At 41.6% G+C, this 20820-nt stretch overlaps 1 protein-coding gene across 5 annotated transcripts in view; it reads right to left on the minus strand.

Annotated features, from left to right (window-relative positions):
• The window catches only part of sugct (succinyl-CoA:glutarate-CoA transferase), a 77429-nt gene that overhangs the window by 5175 nt on the left and 51434 nt on the right, over positions 1-20820 (minus strand). For 2 of the 5 annotated variants that reach the window (XM_076971169.1, XM_076971175.1), the window contains exon 13: positions 8628-8691. In XM_076971169.1, the coding sequence (XP_076827284.1) occupies positions 8628-8691 (64 nt within the window). Of the gene's footprint in view, positions 1-3347; positions 4164-8627; positions 8692-14593; positions 14812-15464; positions 15753-20820 lie in introns of those variants that run through there. The other 3 variants (XM_076971171.1, XM_076971172.1, XM_076971170.1) reach the window with 3 other exon arrangements.

The following is a 20820-nucleotide window of genomic DNA, read 5'->3' on the forward strand; positions in this document are numbered from 1 at the left end:
GGAGAAGGGGATAGGAGGTCTCATTAGACTCACCTCGATCCCCAACACGGCCTCCAGCCGCGACCAGATCCTTCAGCTCAGGGTGAACATCTTCATTAGAGGCGCTTTGAGCCCACGCAACAAGTAATCCTGGGTGATCAGTCATCCTGGTTTTTTTTCTTCTTCTTAAGTGCTCACAGTGTCTTTAACGGCCACAAGTGAGTGAGAGATGAAGAGTATGAGTGAAAGCCAAAAGTGATTTTTTAAAAAAGTCATGTTAAAGTGACTTTTTTGACCTCTTGCTGAATCTTTCAGAAAGTAAATTAAATGGCACTGTTTAACACATCAGTTTAATTTTGTATGAGAACATTAAAGCTGCAGATAAATTGGTCAATTGTATGTGTAGGTGTTGAGAAAATACAAATTAGAACCAGATGAATTCATTCATGGTGAGTTACTCCTAATGCACGTTCACAAACATTGAAGCCAAACTCCATTCAATCATGTTCAGGTTTGTGTGTAATGACTCCAGAAGCACAATATAGGGCAAATGATGTGGGAAATCAAACATGTCCACATCACCATCAACACTCCTTTAACTCTGCAGGTTGTCGTTTGCATACATCATCCAAATGAAAACCCTAACCCTACCCTTGAAGTGTGGACCCTAGGACAAATAAGTGTAGACACTAGGACAAATAAGGGAGTACATAAGAGAGGTCTTGGACATCTAAAACAAGCGTACCTTGTCAAATCACTTAAGGTCCACTGCCCTTTTCTATAATTAAAAAGATAATTAAAAAAGAATAAATTAATAAAAAAACAAAAATGAAGTAAACCAAAAGCTTGACAATGCCATATAACCCAGTGGCTGCAACCCTGTATCATGACTAATAAAGTTCCACCGAGATGTCAAAATGGGATGACCTAAATTTCTCTATGGAATGAAAGCAGCCTGAGGGAAAATCATCTTGGAAGAAGAATGGTCCATGGACATTTGGTGAGAGAGCAGGTCTCCACAGCGTCGACATGGCTGCCTGTGCTGAGGACCAGGGCTATATCAGCCCACGTTATCTGCCACATGGTGACATCAAAGTGTGTCTGTGTTAAGAGATGAACTCAAAGAGCATTCCTGGTTATGAATAGGTTCATTCATAATTCAGAACGGTGAGAGATTATGATAATCTTCCACAAAACCTGGTACACATGTATGGAACTCCTCCAACCTTTTGACTGTTCATTACAAACCACCTGCGGGCAGACGAACCAGCAGTGCATGTAAATCCACTCTTTATAGTGCCAAGTGTACCACCGTGGCTGTTAGTCATCTCATTCCTCCCAACCACTGGGCCGGTACCCCTCCTATTATCTTTCTATTAAAATTACATTTAAATGAACTTTTAGCAATAGCAAATGAACCATAGCAATAATTTACGAAATAATACTAATAATAAATTTACCTCACCAACAGTCATCAAATATATTCAATAAACCATGAAGATCCCTCAGATTTAAGCATCTGAGGGTATTTTAAGAAATTGTATTTAATTTCTCAACTTTTACTGCAAAAGACTCCTTAGATCAAATGTAAAGACTGTCAATTAGGAAAGTCCTTAACCTATTTTCCTTTCGGACAAGTTTTGGACCTAGCTGAAAGGTCTTTCTTTGTGATGCATCACCGGAGAAAGAAAACTTATACTGTACAATTTATCGCATCGCTTGTAAGCCAGATTTCTGGAGATGCATCTCAGTGATGCCACAGATTTATAAATAAGTTCCTTCCCTCTGTTCGTTTGCAGCACTCATGAGAATTAAAGAACCAGTGTTACGCAAGTGAAAAAGTAGACCACTCAGAAAAAGGAGTCAGGTTTCTATGAAACTCTGCTCTGAGTGCTGGCTGACTCCATTTTCAACTATCCACTTGTTCCCCCATAGGCACAGCCATGTGACATATGCTGAGAGAAACCAGCACAGAACTGACACTACAGATGCTGAATGGCTGATGAGAACATGGACCACACTGACGAGCTCTGCTGCTTTCCTCTTCACTCCTAAACGAAAAAAGAAGAAGGAAAAAAGAAAATCTGCCTGTCAAATCAAGTCACTGTGCCATGTGCAGTGGGAAGTAGCCGACGGCATTTGGGTGTCAGATGGGTCTGGCTCCGCCCCCTCTGCGTTTCACAAAACCTCTTGCCCTTCCCTTTGGCACCCAAAACTATGCCACATGAGCAAATTCCCCCATTGGCATAGCAGTGAATTTTAAGGCTGTGATGTCAAATACGGTTTCCAATGGGCAGTATATAAATGATAAATAACAGAGAGCCAAGAACAAAGCCTTGGGGAACACCCCGTGTAACAGAAGCAGCATTAAATCTGTGCCTCCCAATATATACAAACTGACACTTATCTGTTAAACAGAATTTGAAGAGACATAGTAGAGTACCAGTAAGGCCTATAGTCAAGAGTCATCAAACGAGTATATCATGACTGACCATACTGCTGGCTATGATAAGATGAAGACGACTACATGAAGAAAATATAATTTACAACATAAATAAAAGAGGGAAACATTGCAACTGGAAGGCAACAACACTCTCAGTAGGTGTACAGGCAAAAAATAAATGGGTCTAAAGTTTTCCATAACTGGAAAAGTCTGGTCAAAGTCTGGTTTCTTGATAATGGGTGTGACAGCAGCCATATTCAGAACACAAGATACATGACCAGATGTAAGCAAAAGATTCATGAGATGCGTAATACGAGTCACAACATTAGACAGACTGAGCTCTAATGTTGAGGTGGGATACCAGGTCAAGTTGACATCACGAAGACTTAAATTTGGAAATTATAAAAACACTTGCAGACTTAAGCTCTGATTCACACAGAATGTACAAACAAAACATGCACTTTAAGCATTTTAGCACTATTTGTAGTCAAAGGGCAATCCAAAGAATACATTAGATGTTTTTATGATGATGTTTTTAATTCAACATTGAGTCTCCATTTTGTCTTAAAATCCTTGAAAAGTAATAGTAAAACATTTGAGTGATAAGACAATCAATCAAACAGTATAACTCAATACTGCACAGCTAATGTGATTACAATGACGGTAATTTCTGTACAGTGGCTAATGGTGGTCTCATATGAAGTAGTACTTGTCACACTACTGTTTTATTACCTATTTTCAAAAGAGAATAAACTGTTCCGCACGCAGCATAATCAAATGTCTATGTCTTTTCACTTGTGTAATATACTGTAAGAAAATAAAATAATAATCTTTAAAAGGTACTTAACTAAACATTAATGGATATGCTCTTGAAATGCTTTCTGCGCAGCTGCATCCAGTGCTCATTTGCTTCCAATATAAAAAAACTAAATAAAGACATTTGAAGATTACATCAGCGATGCAGTCAGTCTGAACAGGACAAAAGTCAAACTATTGCTACAGAGACTCAGGAGAGAGGTGGAAAAATCTGAAGGGGAATCATAACAGACAGTACTAATGTTTTCTTGAAAACAATTTAGAAAAGCAGAACATTTTTCTAGAGCTTGAGGGTACTTGAGTGGGAGGTAGAAGTTGTTTACTGACAGCATCAAAAAGTCACTTGAGCTTGTGACCTGAGTCAGTAATTGCAGTAGAGGAATAAGAACGAGCTCTATTTAAAGCAGCTTCATATTTAAGCATGTGATCCAAGCAGGCAATGCAAATGCAAACCTGTTTTTTTATACAGACACTCAAGCAATCTGACAGTGGGTTAGGGTTACCATCGAAATGGCAGATCCATCTACGGTACTATCTAGCATGCATTGTGACAATAGCCATGTACTTTGTAAGTCGCTCTCGATAAGATGGCACATGTCAGGTCTTCATGGGAGCTAGAGACTCGTTTTAAAGGGAGACAGCAATATCCGCAGAGGACAACATGCCGAGCTAAGAAAGCAAAGATGGGTATACATAGACAGAATATGCAATAATTACGGCCCTTTGTCACAGATTCTGTTCATAACTTTTATGGACATTATTTCTCGGCGTGTTCAAGTGGTGGAGGGGATTTGGGTTTGGAGTGTCGGGAGTGAGTCCTTGCCTCAAGTGGAGTAGTTCGTGTATCTTTTTGTTTTTGTTGAGGGAACGGGAGGTTGACAGGCCTTCTGCAGTGCTGTACGGGACCATTGTGGTGAAGAAAGAGCTGAGCCAAAAGACAAAAAAGGCAGTAAATGTACCTATTGTCACAAACTCTAGGGAAGTGACCGAAATAATGAGATAGTGAATACAAGCGGTTCCAATTAATTTCCTCTGCAGGGGGTCCGGGTCCTCCCTTTGGTAGGGAGAAGAGTTCTGTCATCCAAAGGGGTCTCTGAGAAGAGCCACTGCCACTCCATGTAGAGAGGAGCCAGTTGAGGGGTTCGAATGGTCTGCAGGCCCCCTGGGTGAATCCTTGGTCAGGTGTTCCAGGCATGTCCAACTGGGAGGAGACTCCAGGGAAGGCCTGGGAAGATTATATCTCTCGCTTGTCCTGGGATTGCCTTGGTATCCCCCCCAGAAGAGTAGGAAGAGGTGGCTGGGGAGAGGGGAAACCTGGGCCTCCTTGTTTAGGCTACTGGTCCCCATGACCTGGACCCGGACAAGTGGATGCAAAGGATGCATAGATGGAAGTATGGCATTATGTGCATTATAGCTGCTATTGATCATGACTTAACTTTCATAAGAAGGACTCCTGAAAAATATGTTTCCATCTGTTTGTAACAATGTCAAATAAGCTTGGCAAAGCAGTTCAAGGCCAAATTCTTCTCCTGAGAGCTAAGACAGTAATCCAGTGCCAAACTGAAGCTAAATTGAAAAAATGAAAGAGAGCAGTAAAATTCAAGCTGGAGAAGACCAAGTAGACATAAGTGGCCATCATATATATTAGTTAGCCTACTGTAAATTTTTTGTTATATCTTGTACGTTCTGTTTTATGATGTGTATGAACAATATGTATATTATTTAATTGTTATTTTTTTTAGCTTAATTGTTGTTTTATATTGTATTGGAAACAGGTCTCTCTTGTAAATAAGACGCCAAGTCTCAACAGGACTACCTGTATAAATAAAGGTCTAATAATAATAATAATAATAATAATAATAATATAAAGACCAGCATGTCAAGATAGCATTATAATGACATTAGAGAATCAACAGGTCAAAGCCAAATGGGTAGTGAACACCATATCCCATGTAAATAGTCGATAGGTGAGGGGAAAACTTCAGCATTTGTGGGAAAGTTTCTAACGCACATCAGACAAAACAATGAAAAGGTTTTCTATAGGTCAAGCAATATAGAAATGTTACTTCAAAAAAATAAAAAATTAATCAAAGAAATTCCCATATATAGAATAAACTCAAATTGACATTTGCAGACATTTTCTATAAGGTGATGTCTACCCAAAGGGATAACACCTACAGTCCAACATGCTGATGAAAATACTCAGGTGTGGGAATATCATCCTCTCCACACACACGCGCACACACACACACACACACCACTCTGTTCTGCAGTGGCATGTTATCCATTTTGGTTTCATGTTGTGTATTTTTCCAGAAGGAGAATAGGTTTCATGCTAGAACCAGTTGTACTAACAGATTCAAATTTATGTCATTTAATAGTTTGTGATAGTTTGCGTTGCTGTCCAGTTTTTGACATGCATCAATGTGCTTTGGCAAGACATTTTTTTTTTAATTGATTTCATATTTCATCTTGTTTATGTCTCTGACTATACAGATATTAAGTGACAGCATGAAGAGTCTGAGTAATGACTGTGTCCCATCTCTTGGCTTTATGAGGTCCAAATTCCATTAACAATATTGTTATTGTTATACATTTTCTTTAACTGATGTCTAAAACAGGAAAGAATTTAGGACAAGAATATGGAAATATTCTTGATGGGACCTCATTAATCCCATCATGCTAACCAGACTGATATCCCTTTTAGCATCTTATATATCTTACACATATTTTAAAAAGGGAAGAGGTTGTACGTCTCAAGGCACTATCTGGGATGCTCTAAAAGCGCGTTAGATAAATATATATTTTCTAATTTCCCGTTATATTGGATACTATTATGCAGTCTTGTTTAAGAAATATTGTGTGGAGGGACAAGAAAATAAAAAAGTATTACTTTTCCACCATAAGTTCTGAAATAACTTTCCTTGGAAGTGGACTCAGGTTGTATTTGTGTGTGTGTGTGTGTGTGTGTGTGTGTGAGAGAGAGAGAGAGAGAGAGAGAGAGAAAGAAAGAGAGAGAGAGAGATTGATAGCATCTGTATCTATAATGTTTATAAAAAAAAAAAAGAATATCAAAAGAGTATTCAGTGTCAAGATCTTCACATAAGTCCCTGTTAACAACAAACTCATGCTAATCACCTCTTAGCTTCTCAGTGGTACATTTCACAATGGGCTTTGAAACCAACTAACAAAGTACTTCTTACAAAGAGCTTAAGTTGAAATAAAGGACTTTATTTTGGGACATGCCGAGCAATAAACTGTTTTGCACGCTTGCTAATGAGGCCGTGTCTCGCAATCAGCAGCGCAAAAACATCTTCAGAGAGCAGCCTTACCCCCCACCCCACCCCTTGGCTCTTCCCTGCCTTGGACAGAAAAAAAACTTGAGGTGCTGTGCTTATCAGAAATCACGAGTGGTTCCTGGAGGTAATCCTGCAGCACTTCGCATGGGTTGGGTATTATTTCTATTCCAATGTAATTAGTGATTCCACTTTTGGAAAAGAATGAGTAGGTGAGCACAGCAGGCCTAGTGGTTATGCAATCTGATAGCTGTCTGATTGTTGTGGACAAACTGCTTTGCTCTTATTCATCCTCAACAAGTGCAACTTGACTGCCGTTACATAATGTTTACATGGTCAATTTTATCCATTTGTTGAAATTCCATTGCTTGCTTCTCCCTTTTGTTTTACAGAAAGAATGACACAAAAACCAACAGGAAGAGGAAGAAAACAGCATACTAATTACTTTGGGTCAGCTCACAGACAGACACATGCTTTTTGGGGTCTTTTTGCTTGACAAACAACATGTAGCCCACATGTGCAACAGGCCTGAACTTCTGTTGCACTTGGTCTGTGATGAAGGGGAAAAAGAGGCCTGATTGACTGTTTGGGCCAATGCAAATTGCTGTGGAAGATTAGAGGCCCTGGGTGTGTACTGGAGTGTGATGTATATGTTGGTGAGCAGATGGGTCATGGCCTCTATGATGGAAAAAGGTGTTTGTTGTGGGTTGTGGCCCCCTGCTTTGTGGGACATTCTACACAATCGCTCTCGATCCAGCTTAGGTATCAGCATCAACATGCAAACATACAAAATGGTAAACAGCAGAGTCACAGCCTTCAAAGGGGTTGCCTGATTGTTCAGGATATCACTCTGGAGACTTGTTGACGCACTGTGCATTTGCCTTGTGGTTCTGGAAGCATTTGGCATTTGCTGGAGCACTGTTCATTAAACAATTCTAAAGACTATTTTGGTACAGAGAGGAAGGACAACAACTGTGGAGGGTAACGGAACAAATCACTGGGGTATGTGCTAGGAACGAGGGTAGACTAAGGAAGTAAATGCCTCCATGAAGCTCTTCAACCAAAGAATGCCAGAAGGTTTGATGACCCAACTATCTGTGGCAACACTTGGAGCGTGTTTAGTTGTTTGAAGATTATCACAGATGATAATCATGGTTAGGGTTATGGCATCTATGCAACTGGTCTGAGTTTGAGTATTCGTGGGCACAGAGGTTGCACTGAAGCAGTTCTGCTGGTAAAGCCACCTGTCTGAAGAGACAGTCTGCAGTGGTCTCACATGGAGTTCAGGAGTTCTGAGTGAGTAAATCTCATATTAAAACCCAGTCATATATGAAAGCCACATCCAGGATCCCCCAAAATTCTTGCTGATATTTCCATCTTTCTAGTTCTATTCTATCATCATATCCAGGTGTCTCTGGTCTTCCAGATAAGTACACATTTAATATTTCCTTTGCCCAAATGTGCCGCCCCATCACTATCAACAGCCGTTGCCTTTCACTTATCATCGGACAGTATGAACTTGTGAAGTTTACTTTCTTCCCAATGGTGCAAAAAGTTGTTTCTAACCTTTTATGGTAAGCGTTTATGGTAAGCATTCTTACTGAGGAATAAGGACAGTTGTCAGATAAATAGATGTCAAGAAAACCACAGTTCTGTCTTTGCCCGGAGACCAGTAAAAGCTTGTTTTACATATGTGACTGAGTAGAAAGAACGAGTATGTTCACATAACAGTCTCGCTGGGACTGTCAAATCCAAGAACCTGGGACTGACTTCCTCACTAATAGAGCAACCGGAAAATAAAATAACATTCTATTGTTCTAGACATGAAAGACAGGAGGAGGTAATACATCACACATTTGATGGCAACAAAACAAAAGACAACAACCAACAAAGGAGTTCATGGGTGACTTTGGGGTGATATGGGGAAACAGAAGAAAAATGGTTTCTAAAGAGGTTAAAGGGATGTCAATGGCCAAGAGGACAACACAGATTATCCACAGATATTGACAAACCAAAGAAAGCCAAAGACAGTGGGCAATCAAAATGGGCTGATACAAAGAACAGTGTTTAACAATAATATAGTCTTTACAGACCTGGCACTGAGATCCTTCCAGATGTTGGGTGGACCATCTCCATAATAAGGCCATTATAAGCAACCTAGAGACAGATCATCAAAAGAAAAAAAAAATTAAAATATGGCAATAGTTGAATGTTGTTTATTTCTCATTTTTATCATTTCTAATACTTTAGTGTTTTTCATCATTTCCTAACCAGAAACATTCATGTCACATAATGCGTCAATTCTAATAAAAACAATACAAAAAAATCCCATAGGCTACAACACTACTATATGATTTTATCTACTATATGATTTTATCATATATCATGCACACACACACAATCACACACACACACACAGTAAAATAAGGTCAAAATGACAGTGACGACAGCTTTTTCAACACGAGTTCATGATAGTTAACATCCTGTATCACAGGGGCTTAAAAAGCTCTCATGTTTGTTCAAGTCACTCTGACCTTGTGAAATTAGCTTTTTAGAGCTGACATGTGCAATACATTTACTTGCCACTTTAGCCTTGAAGAAAAGGTCTCTGCCTGCTAGGACAGTTTCAGTAAGAGTTTCCAGATACACCTCCTTGTATGACATATTCTCTCAATCGGTCATTCGTTTTCATGACTTTTTTTTCATTCCTGGAGAGTTATAGCACTGCATAGCAAAGCACTTTCCTTACTCTATTACACCTGATTAAGTACCTGAGCAAAGAGCGTCATGAGATGAGTCAGGTGTAAGGTGTAAGAGTGCAGGAACATCCCGAGGCTCACCAGCACTGGTGGCCAGTACTACTCAAATCAAATCAAATCAAATATATTTGTATAGCGCTTTTCACAAACATGTTGTCACAAAGCGTCTTACAGGATTTACAAGGTTAACAATACTATGGGTCCAAATCCCTAATGAGCATGCCAGAGGCGACAGTGGCAAGGAAAAACTCCCTAGATGGTGGGGAATAGGAAGAAACCTTGGGAGGACCAAGACTCAAAAGGGAACCCATCCTCCATTGGGCGGCCCGTTAACACACAAATTACACAAAAACAAATTATACAGACAAATACACAAGTCACAAACAAATCACACAATCAGGCTAAGTATAAGGTAACTAGAGTGAAAGTTCTGGGTGTTGATATTGTCAATGTAAATGTCTTGTGATGAACGCCAGGTTTTAATTCCATGTCAGAGTACTTACTCCTCTGTACTTATTCTAATGCCATTTCCCATGACCACCATACTGGTAATAGAGGATAGAGGGTTGAGAGGTAGAGGGTAGAGAGATAGAGTGTTGAGAGGTACAGGGTTGAGGACTGAGAGGTAGAGTGTTGAGAGGCAGAGGATAGAGTGTTGAGAGGTAGAGGGTAGAGGGCTGAGAGGTAGAGGGTTGAGGGCTGAGAGGTAGAGGGTTGAGGGCTGAGAGGTAGAAGGTAGAGGACTGAGAGGTAGAGCGTTGAGAGGCAGAGGGTTGAGGGGTAGAGGACTGAGAGGTAGAGTGTTGAGAGGCAGAGGGTAGAGGGTTGAGAGGTAGAGGCCTGAGATGTAGAGGGTTCAGAGTAGAGGACTGAGAGGTAGAGGACTGAGAGGAAGAGGGTTGAGAGGTAGAGGAAGAAGGTTGAGAGGTAGAGGGTAGAGGACTGAGAGGTAGAGGGTGTACAGTGGAGAGAAGGGAATAATGGATTGGGAGGCAATGAAGAAAAAAAAGGGGGTACTCTGTCAGCTCCATTAGATGCCAGAGACAACAAAAATAAAGAGACCTGTGGAACTGAGGGGCAAGAGTAGACAGACACAGACAGTAAACAAGAAAGCATGTTAGATGCAGCAATGTGTTTTCCACAACAGGGGAGAGCTTAGCGAAAGATCTACTGGCTTTGCATATCCGTCAGTAAAGAAAAACAGCGGGGTCTCCAAAGCTCAGCAGTGAGGACGGATTGAGCCTCAGACTGAACCCCAGAGGCCGTCTGACCGACACACAAACCACACTGACTCTCTCCGGCATTCAACAAGGCCTTATTGACCATATGCTACAACATTTAAACACTTTTGTGTGTGTACTTTCATAAACAACATCTAGGTGACGTTTGACAAGTCAGACAAGGTCATGGAGACTCGGGAGCTGGACGTGTATTAGAAATGGAATGTGCAAGTGATCATTACGGAGCTGAATTCAAGCAATAAATCTTTCTGGGAAAAAAAAAACAAAAAAAAAAAAACAAACGTTTTAACAGTGACACAATATCATCACCTGTTGCTGGAACAGATGGGAAAAAGACTGGCAATGTAGAGACAAAATCTGAACAGAAGCAACGTCAAACATTGATTAAAGACAGAAATTATTCATGCAGCCGACAGCAGTGTATCCCACGGTTGAAGACAAATGGTGGCAAGCGTTCCCAAAGGCAGATCCACTCCACGTCTGTAAAGTCTGCAATGCTGGACACTTTAACCAGGAGAGGAGGAGAACACGTGTCCCTCGTTTTCTCTCCTCCAAGATGCTGCAGAATCTGTTAAGCCTCAACTGGGTGAGCAGCATCTCCTCCTTCACAAATGAGACGCTGGGTCTTTGTCAGGATGGAGGGACTGCAAAATGACAGACCTGCTGAATGGTTGTTTATGACTTTAAAATCAGTACCCAGAAGACCTAGTGCAGTGAGCAAGAATGTGGGCTGCACCTCCACGTCCACAGCGTGAACATAACCAAATATTACACTTGACAACAGCTTCCAACTCTGACAGCACTCAACAATCAAGGCAGAACATCTGGAACCACAGAGTCGTGAGATGCGTGGACAGACGTGGAGAGCGTGCTAACCTCTCGATCTGGAGAGCAATAAAATCCCCCCCCAAGTGCCAGAGAAGGGCTGGCACAGCTATAGCCCAGCCACATGCGTCTTGCTGTATGGCTTAGATGTCGGATTGTGCTGCAGGCCTCTGTGTGCAGTAAAGGCCCATGTTTATTTGTCTTTCTTGTACTTTTTAATGGCTGCCTGCGAGGCCTTCTTCCATTCTGATGTTTTGGTTTGTTTTTTCTTGTTTCCCTGTCCCCTGTGCGCACCAGCACGCAGTGGCTGGCAAGCTCTGGGGAAGCAGAGGCGTGGGATATTAATAAGGCCTCCACATTGATCGATGGCTTTAATTTAAACTTCATATATGTGGTATTTTCAGCGCATCAAAATTTATTATGGGGTCCCCCCCCCGACAGTTAATTCAATCCATGGGCACCAAGACCAAGTTAAAGCCATTAGAACACTCACATATACTGCAGGGACTGGACATATTACAAGAAGCCATTAGGTCCAATGCCGTCAGTCGACAACCACGGATTCAATAATTCATGATACCTTGGAACTACTCGGACCGTACAGTTCAGAGGCACTTTATATATGTTTAGACAAGCAGAGTGCCATGAAGTAAGCATTAAAGCACACAACTGCATCCTTATACTAGGTGCCATCCTTTAAGGCATGGCATGCACCCGACACATACGTCAGACTGTAAGCCAGCACTCTGCATTAAAATCAACAATTACACACAGTGGCAACAAAGAGGGCACCAGTGTAGCCACCACTGAAAAACACTGTACATGTGACTGGATAATGGAACCCAGATGATCGCATGAGTCATGAGTGTCAAAACAAACTTCAGATCAAAAGTATGACTTTTAACATGAAAGACATGCCATGGAAAGTCTGAGAAGAGTGAGAGAACATGGCAGAGCACAGGTCTGGATGACCACGTACTGACCGGGACTGAAACAGGCACCGAGAGCTGGAAATACGCTCAGAGTGAATAACTGCTGGAGTCCGAAATGTAAAACGTGTAAGAGAGAGCACAGGCTTCATCTCTTTGTTTTCCAATAGACATCACATGCAAATGCAAAATACACATGCAACACTCAATGGAATATTGCTGCAATCCTAAAGATTTTGACATGCACCTAAACAAACAATGGCTAACAATATGTGATTAGTCACAATTGATAGTTTCCATTCAAGTGCAGAAAATATTTACTACCCTATTCTAACTACCATAATCTGCCATGTAATTATGCCTTGTTGAAATCTGTGGTGTCACTTCTTGGGAAAACCTCAACTTCCAGTGAGGGAGAACAAAAAATGCATTTAGGGGATCTTGCAATGAAGTGTGTGGTGGAGTTTTTTTTTTTTTTTTATCTAATCATTAATCTTCATCATCAGGCCTCAGACAAATGCAAGGAGTGTTTGTCTACACACACACGAGGTGTAATGCAGAGCAACAGCAACCCTTCATTATACATGTGTGCTTAATACCCACAAGGTTGACACATGAAACCTGCAGAAACAAGAGGGCTTGCTAACAGGGGGGAAGGAAAAAAAAGGATTTCAAATGGATGTCAGTATACAGTACGAAATCATCACTGTCAAGCAGCTCACCGGTAGCACCTACTCGTAAATCTACAAGCTTTAATTCTTCACTTCCAGAGCTTGTGAGGATTTAAAATATTAGCTCAAAAAATAATGAAATCTTTAGAGGGGGGGATATGTTAAGGGACAGCAAGGAGTGCAGTGTTGCTAGAGTGTGGCGGTCGTCTGGACTGTGCTCTGCTCATTTAAGAGCTATTTATGAGTTATGGTAATGGTAATGAAAGCCTAATGTAACACAGATGCACTCTCACACGTTCCACATCACACATTATCCACAGCTTTTATTCGCGTGGAGGAGCAAAGGGGAGCTGGGCTTCCAAGATCTTGGTTCAAAGTGCTATGGCTGGATAAATATGAAACACTGGGAAGTGGGAATGAGCAATTAGTCAGACCAAAGTTTTGCCGAGGCCCTTGTGAATTTTCAAGTTGGTCAGTCATGTTACGAATTTTTGTTTTATGGTTTATGCAAACCATGGTAATTGAGTGCAAATTTATACAATATATATGCAAAATTATAATTTAAAAAAAGTGTTACCCAAGACTGACAAAGAACAGATTCGTCGTCAGTTAAGTTCAGGTAGTCAAATCAAATTTAGGGCACACAGGCTATTTTAGTCAATCAATCTAAACACTGCACCCTTTTTTTTCTCCTGACAAATGTCACCCTAATGAACACAAATGAATCACATTTACAATAGTTTACAACTGTGATTACACTATAATCCAGGCTGCAATCTGAACCAAATGCTCGTCTTAAACCAGGCTTATTATATTTCTTGCAGATGGCCCACTTAAGCTCCTGTTGCACCTAATTGCAACCGTATGAATACAGTGTGTCATGAAAGCATCTGTTCAAAGTCCGCTGGACCAGGCTAGGCCAGGTGTTTCTAAGCTTTCCGCAAGAGCTGCAGGTTCTCTGCATGCAGTCAGTATGAGCGTTGTTTCGGGTAAAATTAAGGGCACCTTTTCATCCCCAATGCTGCCACGTTCCCTTTGACAGAGGGGGAGGGGTGGGGGGGTGAGGGGGTGGGGAGGGGCATGATCAAAAAGGTAACGCAGTGTTGAGAATGTCGTGTTCTAGCGGCTCAGCCTCAGACATCTCAGCCTCCATCTCCTGTCCATTGCAATCAGTCTTTCCACTTTCAGCGCCCCCCCCCATGATTCGGTCACACAAGTGACAAACCAGCTTCTTCTTCTTCTGGATATGAAAGCAACTTGCACTTATTTCTTAGAGCACAAATGATGAATTACAACAGAAACATGCACCAAGATGACATGCATGTAAGGTAAGGATTCTTCCATCCAGCACTTTCAACAGGTGGAGTATATCGTGCAAAATAAAGGCAAAATAAATCAGACACAATGCAAAATCACAAGACAATCGTATCTTTATTTTTAGCCATCATGATCATGAACTTTAGCCCTGAGTGTCTTCCACATCTGTCATTTAGCAGGGCTGTGATCTTAAAGAGGAGCTGCACTCTCACACTCAAAGCTACTGTCTCACCCCCTCTACCGACCCCCCCCCCCCCCCCCCCACCACCATCTCCCTTCCTCTACCGTCTCCCCCCATCACCATCTCCCCAGGAAGTCCTCGCTAAAAGCTGCTGCCCCAGAGGAGAAGCTGACGCTCCTTCAGCCTTTACTGGCGTCACGATCATGCCTTGTTGACTCCGCTTTTGATTGCTGCTTACTTCTCCGGCTTCCCGCTGCTGGGGCTGGGTGATGGCCTCATCAAGGAGCACGTGGTGACGGCGGGCGCTGGGTCAGGGCAGCGCACGTCACATCCAGGGCATTCCGTAACTCTCTTCTGCAACATCAACAGTGTCCTGTTTGTCTGAGCAGGAACCTGCAGCTTCACACGCAAGCTAACGAAGATGTGTGCGCAACGCACCGGTCCACCCCAATAACACGAAGACCGGCAGAACACGCACATGAATTTTCAGTCATGATCGAGTCGCTCTGATGGACTCAGGAATAAAGTCGAGTCAAAGAAACCTCCACAGCCCCCTCCCCCTTTTTTTTTGCCACAACAGAAAGAAAGCATTTCTGGTGGAGATGTTTTTCATCATGTTTGATTATAAGCTTTAACACATGCCTAGTGCAGCACCATTACTCATGTCACCAGGGTTTATGTTAAGACACAATATATAAAGGCCCGCATTGACAGACTCTGTAGACTACAACAGAGGGCTACATTTACATTTAACATGAGAAAGTCCTGCTTGAAATATACATCATGGTGAAATGCATTCATTTATTGCTTCCCTTTTCTAGTAATGTTTCAAACAGTTTAAACTGAGAAGAAGACTATAATGTGTCTATGGCTGATGGTGAACATTTAGAATGACATCCAGATGTTTCTGCTTTCCCGTGACAGCAGGTTGTACCTCTCAATAGGCCACCAGCAGGTCTAGGGATATTCAGATGTGCACCAAGCCTTTAATCTGGGGCTGAACTTCAACTTGTGCTTAAAACATCCCATTCACTAGTTACCTTCCCAGCGCTTCCATTTCAAAAACAGTGGCGGCGCTATAAGCTTAGAGAGCCGTGTGGCGTGTGGGCGTCAGGCATGCGGCAACTCTGACCCTGCGGGGCCAGGATCGAGTGTCTCACGCCTTCATTTTTCTTCAGCCACCACGTGAGCACGTGAGCACTAGGAAAAGGGCGGGCGTGTCCGGGCTGCGATGCGTCCTCCTGCGGCAGCTGCTGGTCGTGTTCCTGGAGGAATGCTGCATAGAAGCCCAACAGCTGCGGGGAAACGGAGGTGAGGAAGCGTGTGTACAACCTGAAAGTCTCTGTTGACTAATGACTGTAAGAACATCATCGGATACCCACACCGTTTTCCAGATAGTTAATGATCCTTCATCGGTTCCATCAGTAGGATGGAATGGCCGCTCTACTTGCAGGTTATATGAGGCCCTGCGACATCAGTCACCCACAATTTGACACACTGAACAAACATGTGGTAAGATGGATCAGAGCCATAATACACAAAATGAGGTTTGACACTAAAGTCAATGATGCGTGCATATCCCTCTGCAGTGAGGGATACAAATTCACTTTAAAACACATCCCCACTGTGTAAGAGCAAGTATTAAAGCTATTCTCGGTCTAATATCATCTGTCAATGAAGCCTATAAGATGTAGGAGAGGAGGCTATAATTTATTATAATTTATTGATGCCAAGATGAAAGGCCTCGCATGTGCACACCTCAGGGGGTTGGAGCTGTTTAAGCTTGGATCTGACTCACAATGCAGAGTGAATTTGGATGCTTCCAGAAAGAAAGAAAAAAAAATCTCACGAGCACCCTTCTGAATCTGTCCTGGTGGGCTGCTACATTGTTTGATGTCATGCCAATTCTGTACACCTGATCCAGGTCATAAAGACCAAGGGAGGTGTAAAGGTCAGGTGTACTCAAAACATCTAAACTGCAGAGCTGTGGAAGTGGGAGCAATAATCAGTGATCTATAGTTGATCTTTTATGAGCACCATGAAAAACATCAATCTTCTTTCAACATCATATACAGACTCCAGGTTTTTTTTTTCTTTATGGCAGAGCAACAATAGCATGTGAAACTGGAGAGGACAAGAGGAAATCAAACAAACACTGTTGAGAGGATGACAAGGGAAGCCCCTTTGTCAAAGTGAACTTCCTCAACTCAACATTACCAAGAAAACAAAAATGGGTAACCATGTCCAATAGGCCATTATACAAACAGGATCTACCTGGTGTTTACACAGGTGGGCTTTCACTCCTCCGAATGGTTGGCAGAAAGAAGAAGGGAGTCTGGGATGGAAAAGAGAAAGTGAGAAGCAAACGAGAGATGGGAAAGCAAGAGACACAGATGCAGACGGCCGTGCAAGCAAAGAGCAAGGCGACTGGAAGCGGAACACAGGGAAGGTTTGGGGAATGTGGGAGGAGATCATTGATTCACTGACAAAGTCCGTGTGGAGAGGGTCTTACAGTCTTTAACCCGACCCACATAAGTGGCTTTAGAGGACGGCTCTAAGGCCAAAACGTGTGTGGTATTGTCTTTTCTTTCTTAAACCATGAGCCACTTGAGACTTCATTCTGACAAGAAAATGTGCTGGTATTTCAGACGACAACATCTTTCCATTCAACCACTGTTCCCAGTGTGACCACTCTCCCACGCTGGCCATCTGAGACCAAGCAAGCAGTGAGTGTTAAGAGCTTTCCAACATCTTGGCATGTGTGTGTGTGTGTGTGTGTGTGTGTGTGTGTATAGAAGTGGACACTCCCCATTTTCAGTTGTCCGACGGTCAGCATAGTCTCTAATTACTCTGGGAAGAGTGCGCGCACAGCCAATTGTAAGCCACATATCACATAACTCAGCTTCCAGTCCCCTCCCCCCTTTCACTTAACAACATGTAACAAGTTGTATGATGGTTCCTGCAAAGAATCGTAAGATTTCATCTAAGTGAAAACAGCCATTCAGAAAGAATCTGTAATCACCTGATTACAGTACTATCCTCATTGGCCCATAGAGCAGATCTACTCTTTCTGAAGATGCGTATTAGTGCCTTCTAAAATATGGACATCTCGCTGTCAAGATGGTACTTAAGCAACATGACAAGTGATGTCAAATAGATGATTTCATTTAGATTAAATCATATAAATTAGATTAAATTTAAACAGTGTCACACCATGTCTGCATTTTCTCACACACACACACACACATACCGGTATATACAGTATACTGTATATTGTCCATGTGTATAGATATATATACACAAACGTCAGGTGTGTGGGTTCATTGTACAGTAAAAATTGCAATGTACTAATACACAAGGTTTCCAGAGAAACAGGACATTTTGGACAGAGATCATTCATCAGCTGGGCATTATAAGACTCCAACAAAGACGATGATTCCGAGAAGACATAAGCAGAGAGAACAGTAATTATACATACTTACTGTAATTATGAACTTGCACAGCAAGTTTTCCAACTTGAATGATCATGGACCTCTGTCCTGGTTCTTTGGAAACTTTGTACTATTCTCAATTGTTTCACACACACACACACACACACAGCAATGAAATGAAATCCATGCCAAGGAACCTACACACATGCAAGCATTTATAAATACTTTCTTTGCGAGGTAAGCAAACTGTTTGAGAGTTTGATGAAAGAGAATATGTCTGTGTAGTAGATTATGGAGGTGAGCTAAGGACAGTTACAGATGAATGCATTCTTTACTAGAAGGCACTTCTGGACTGACGGGCCACTATTCAAACATACTCCTCTGGAATGAATGGGCTACCAGACAAATAACCACACTAACCTGATGCTTGTTGAATAAACTGTACTCTATAATGCACAAATACATGTGATGTTTTGTTAAATGCAAACTTTCTATATTTATACAGAATAACCAGTAAGGCCACTTCAGAAAAAAATAAGGCACTACCAGGTAATACTAAACAGAAAATTAATTCGCTTACAAACATTGTTCTAATGTAAGTAAAAAATGGAAGGAATGTCCTACACCTGTACAGGAGGGTCACTATAAGTGAACCTGCAGTACCTTTCATCACACCTCAAAAAAATTCAAAACAACAGCTTCAATAAATCACTTACGTAAAAATTCCCGTGCCTGCTTTCTTGGAGTCTGATATGCGTGGGGGGGACACCAGCTTTTAAGAGAGGCCCATATCGGAAATGGCTAATTGCTCGTAACTAGAACAGTTTGAAATGAAACCCGTCTGGTGATGTGCTGGGGTTTATACATTACTTCCATTTGCTGGTGATTGGCTAACGACTGAGGTTACACTAATCTCCAAGATCAGTCAGGGTGCAGCCCCTAAGCTTCAGCAGCCGAGTCATAAGCAAAGACTTGGCATCTCTGACCCACATCTGCAGCACAGCTCAATGCAATGATGGCTAATGCCCAGAATGTGAACTTAGCGTAACACTTTCAAAGTCCAGATATGTGACATTGAGTAATTTGTGCTCTTTCTGTGGTGGACAAAATGTGGTCACCATCTTATTGTAAAAGGATAATAACTGAACATAATCACAGACATTCTCACTGTAAACTTGAAACCAACATACATTTTTAAAGCATAATGAGCTTTATGAAACTGTGTACTTTGTTGTCTGTCAGTACCATTTGCCAGGAAAGTTTGTGGGAACAGAATTGCATTTATTGCACATTATAATGTTTTTATATATATATAACATTTATAATATTTATTTATATATATATATATATATATATATATATATATATATATACACACACACACACACACACACACACACACACACCCATTCAAAAGTTTAGGGTCACCTAGACAATTTTGTGTTTTCCCTGAAATCTCATACTTTTATTTATCAAATGAGTTGCAAAATGAATAGAAATATAGTCCAGACATTGACAAGGTAGAAATAATGTTTTTTTTTTTATTTGAAATAATTTTCTACTTTAAACTTTGCTTTCGTCAAAGAATGCTCCCTTAGCAGCAATTACAGCATTGCAGACCTTTGGCATTCTAGCTGTTAATTTGCTGAGGTAATCTGGAGAAATTTCACCCCATGCTTCCAGAAGCTGCTCCCACAAGTTTGATTGGGTTGATGGGCACTTTTTTCGTACCATACGGTCAAGCTGCTCCCACAACAGCTCAATGGGGTTGAGATCTGGTGACTCCGCTGGCCACTCCATTACCGATAAAACACCAGCTGCCTGCTTCTTCTCTAAATAGTTTGTGCATAATTTGGAGGTGTGCTTTGGGTCATTGTCCTGTTGCAGGATGAAATTGGCTCCAATCAAGCGCTGTCCACAGGGTATGGCATGGTGTTGCAAAATGGAGTGATAGCCTTCCTTATTCAAAATCCCTTTTACCTTGTACAAATCTCCCACTTTACCAGCACCAAAGCAACCCCAGACCATCACATTACCTCCACCATGTTTGACAGATGGTGTCAGGCACTCATCCAGCATCTTTTCAGTTTTTCTGCGTCTCACAAATGTTCGTCTGTGTGATCCAAACACCTCAAACTTTGATTAGTCTGTCCATAACACTTTTTTTTCCCAATCTTCCTCTGTCCAATGTCTGTGTTCTTTTGCCAATATTAATCTTTTTCTTTTATTAGCCAGTCTCAGATATGGCTTTTTCTTTGTCACTCTGGCCTGAAGGCCAGCATCCCGGAGTCGCCTCTTCACTGTAGACGTTGACACTGGCGTTTTGTGGGTACTATTTAATGAAGCTGCCAGTTGAGGACCTGTGAGGCGTCGATTTCTCAAACTTGAGACTCTAATGTACTTGTCTTCTTGCTCAGTTGTGCAGCGGGGCCTTCCACTTCTTCTTCTACTCCGGTTAGAGCCTGTCTGTGCTCTCCTCTGAAGGGAGTAGTACACACCATTGTAGGAAATCTTCAGTTTCTTGGCAATGTCTCGCATGGAATAGCCTTCATTTCTCAGAACAAGAATAGACTGTCGAGTTTCAATTGAAAGTTGTCTTTTTCTGGCCATTTTGTGAGTTTATTCGAACCAACAATTGTAATGCTCCAGATTCTCAACTAGCTTAAAGGAAGGTCAGTTTTATAGCTTCTCTAATCAGCAAAACTGTTTTCAGCTGTGCTAACCTACTTGCACAAGGGTTTTCAAGGGTTTTCTAAATATCCAATAGCCTCCTTACACAGTTAGCAAACACAATGTACCATTAGAACACTGGAGTGATGGTTGTTGGAAATGGGTCTCCATACATATATGTAGATATTGCATTAAAAACCAGATGTTTACAGCTAGAATAGTCATTTACCACATTAATAATGTATAGGATGTATTTTTAATG

Source organism: Brachyhypopomus gauderio, chromosome 13, assembly GCF_052324685.1.
Source record: "Brachyhypopomus gauderio isolate BG-103 chromosome 13, BGAUD_0.2, whole genome shotgun sequence".
NCBI classification, from domain to species: Eukaryota; Metazoa; Chordata; class Actinopteri; order Gymnotiformes; family Hypopomidae; genus Brachyhypopomus; species Brachyhypopomus gauderio.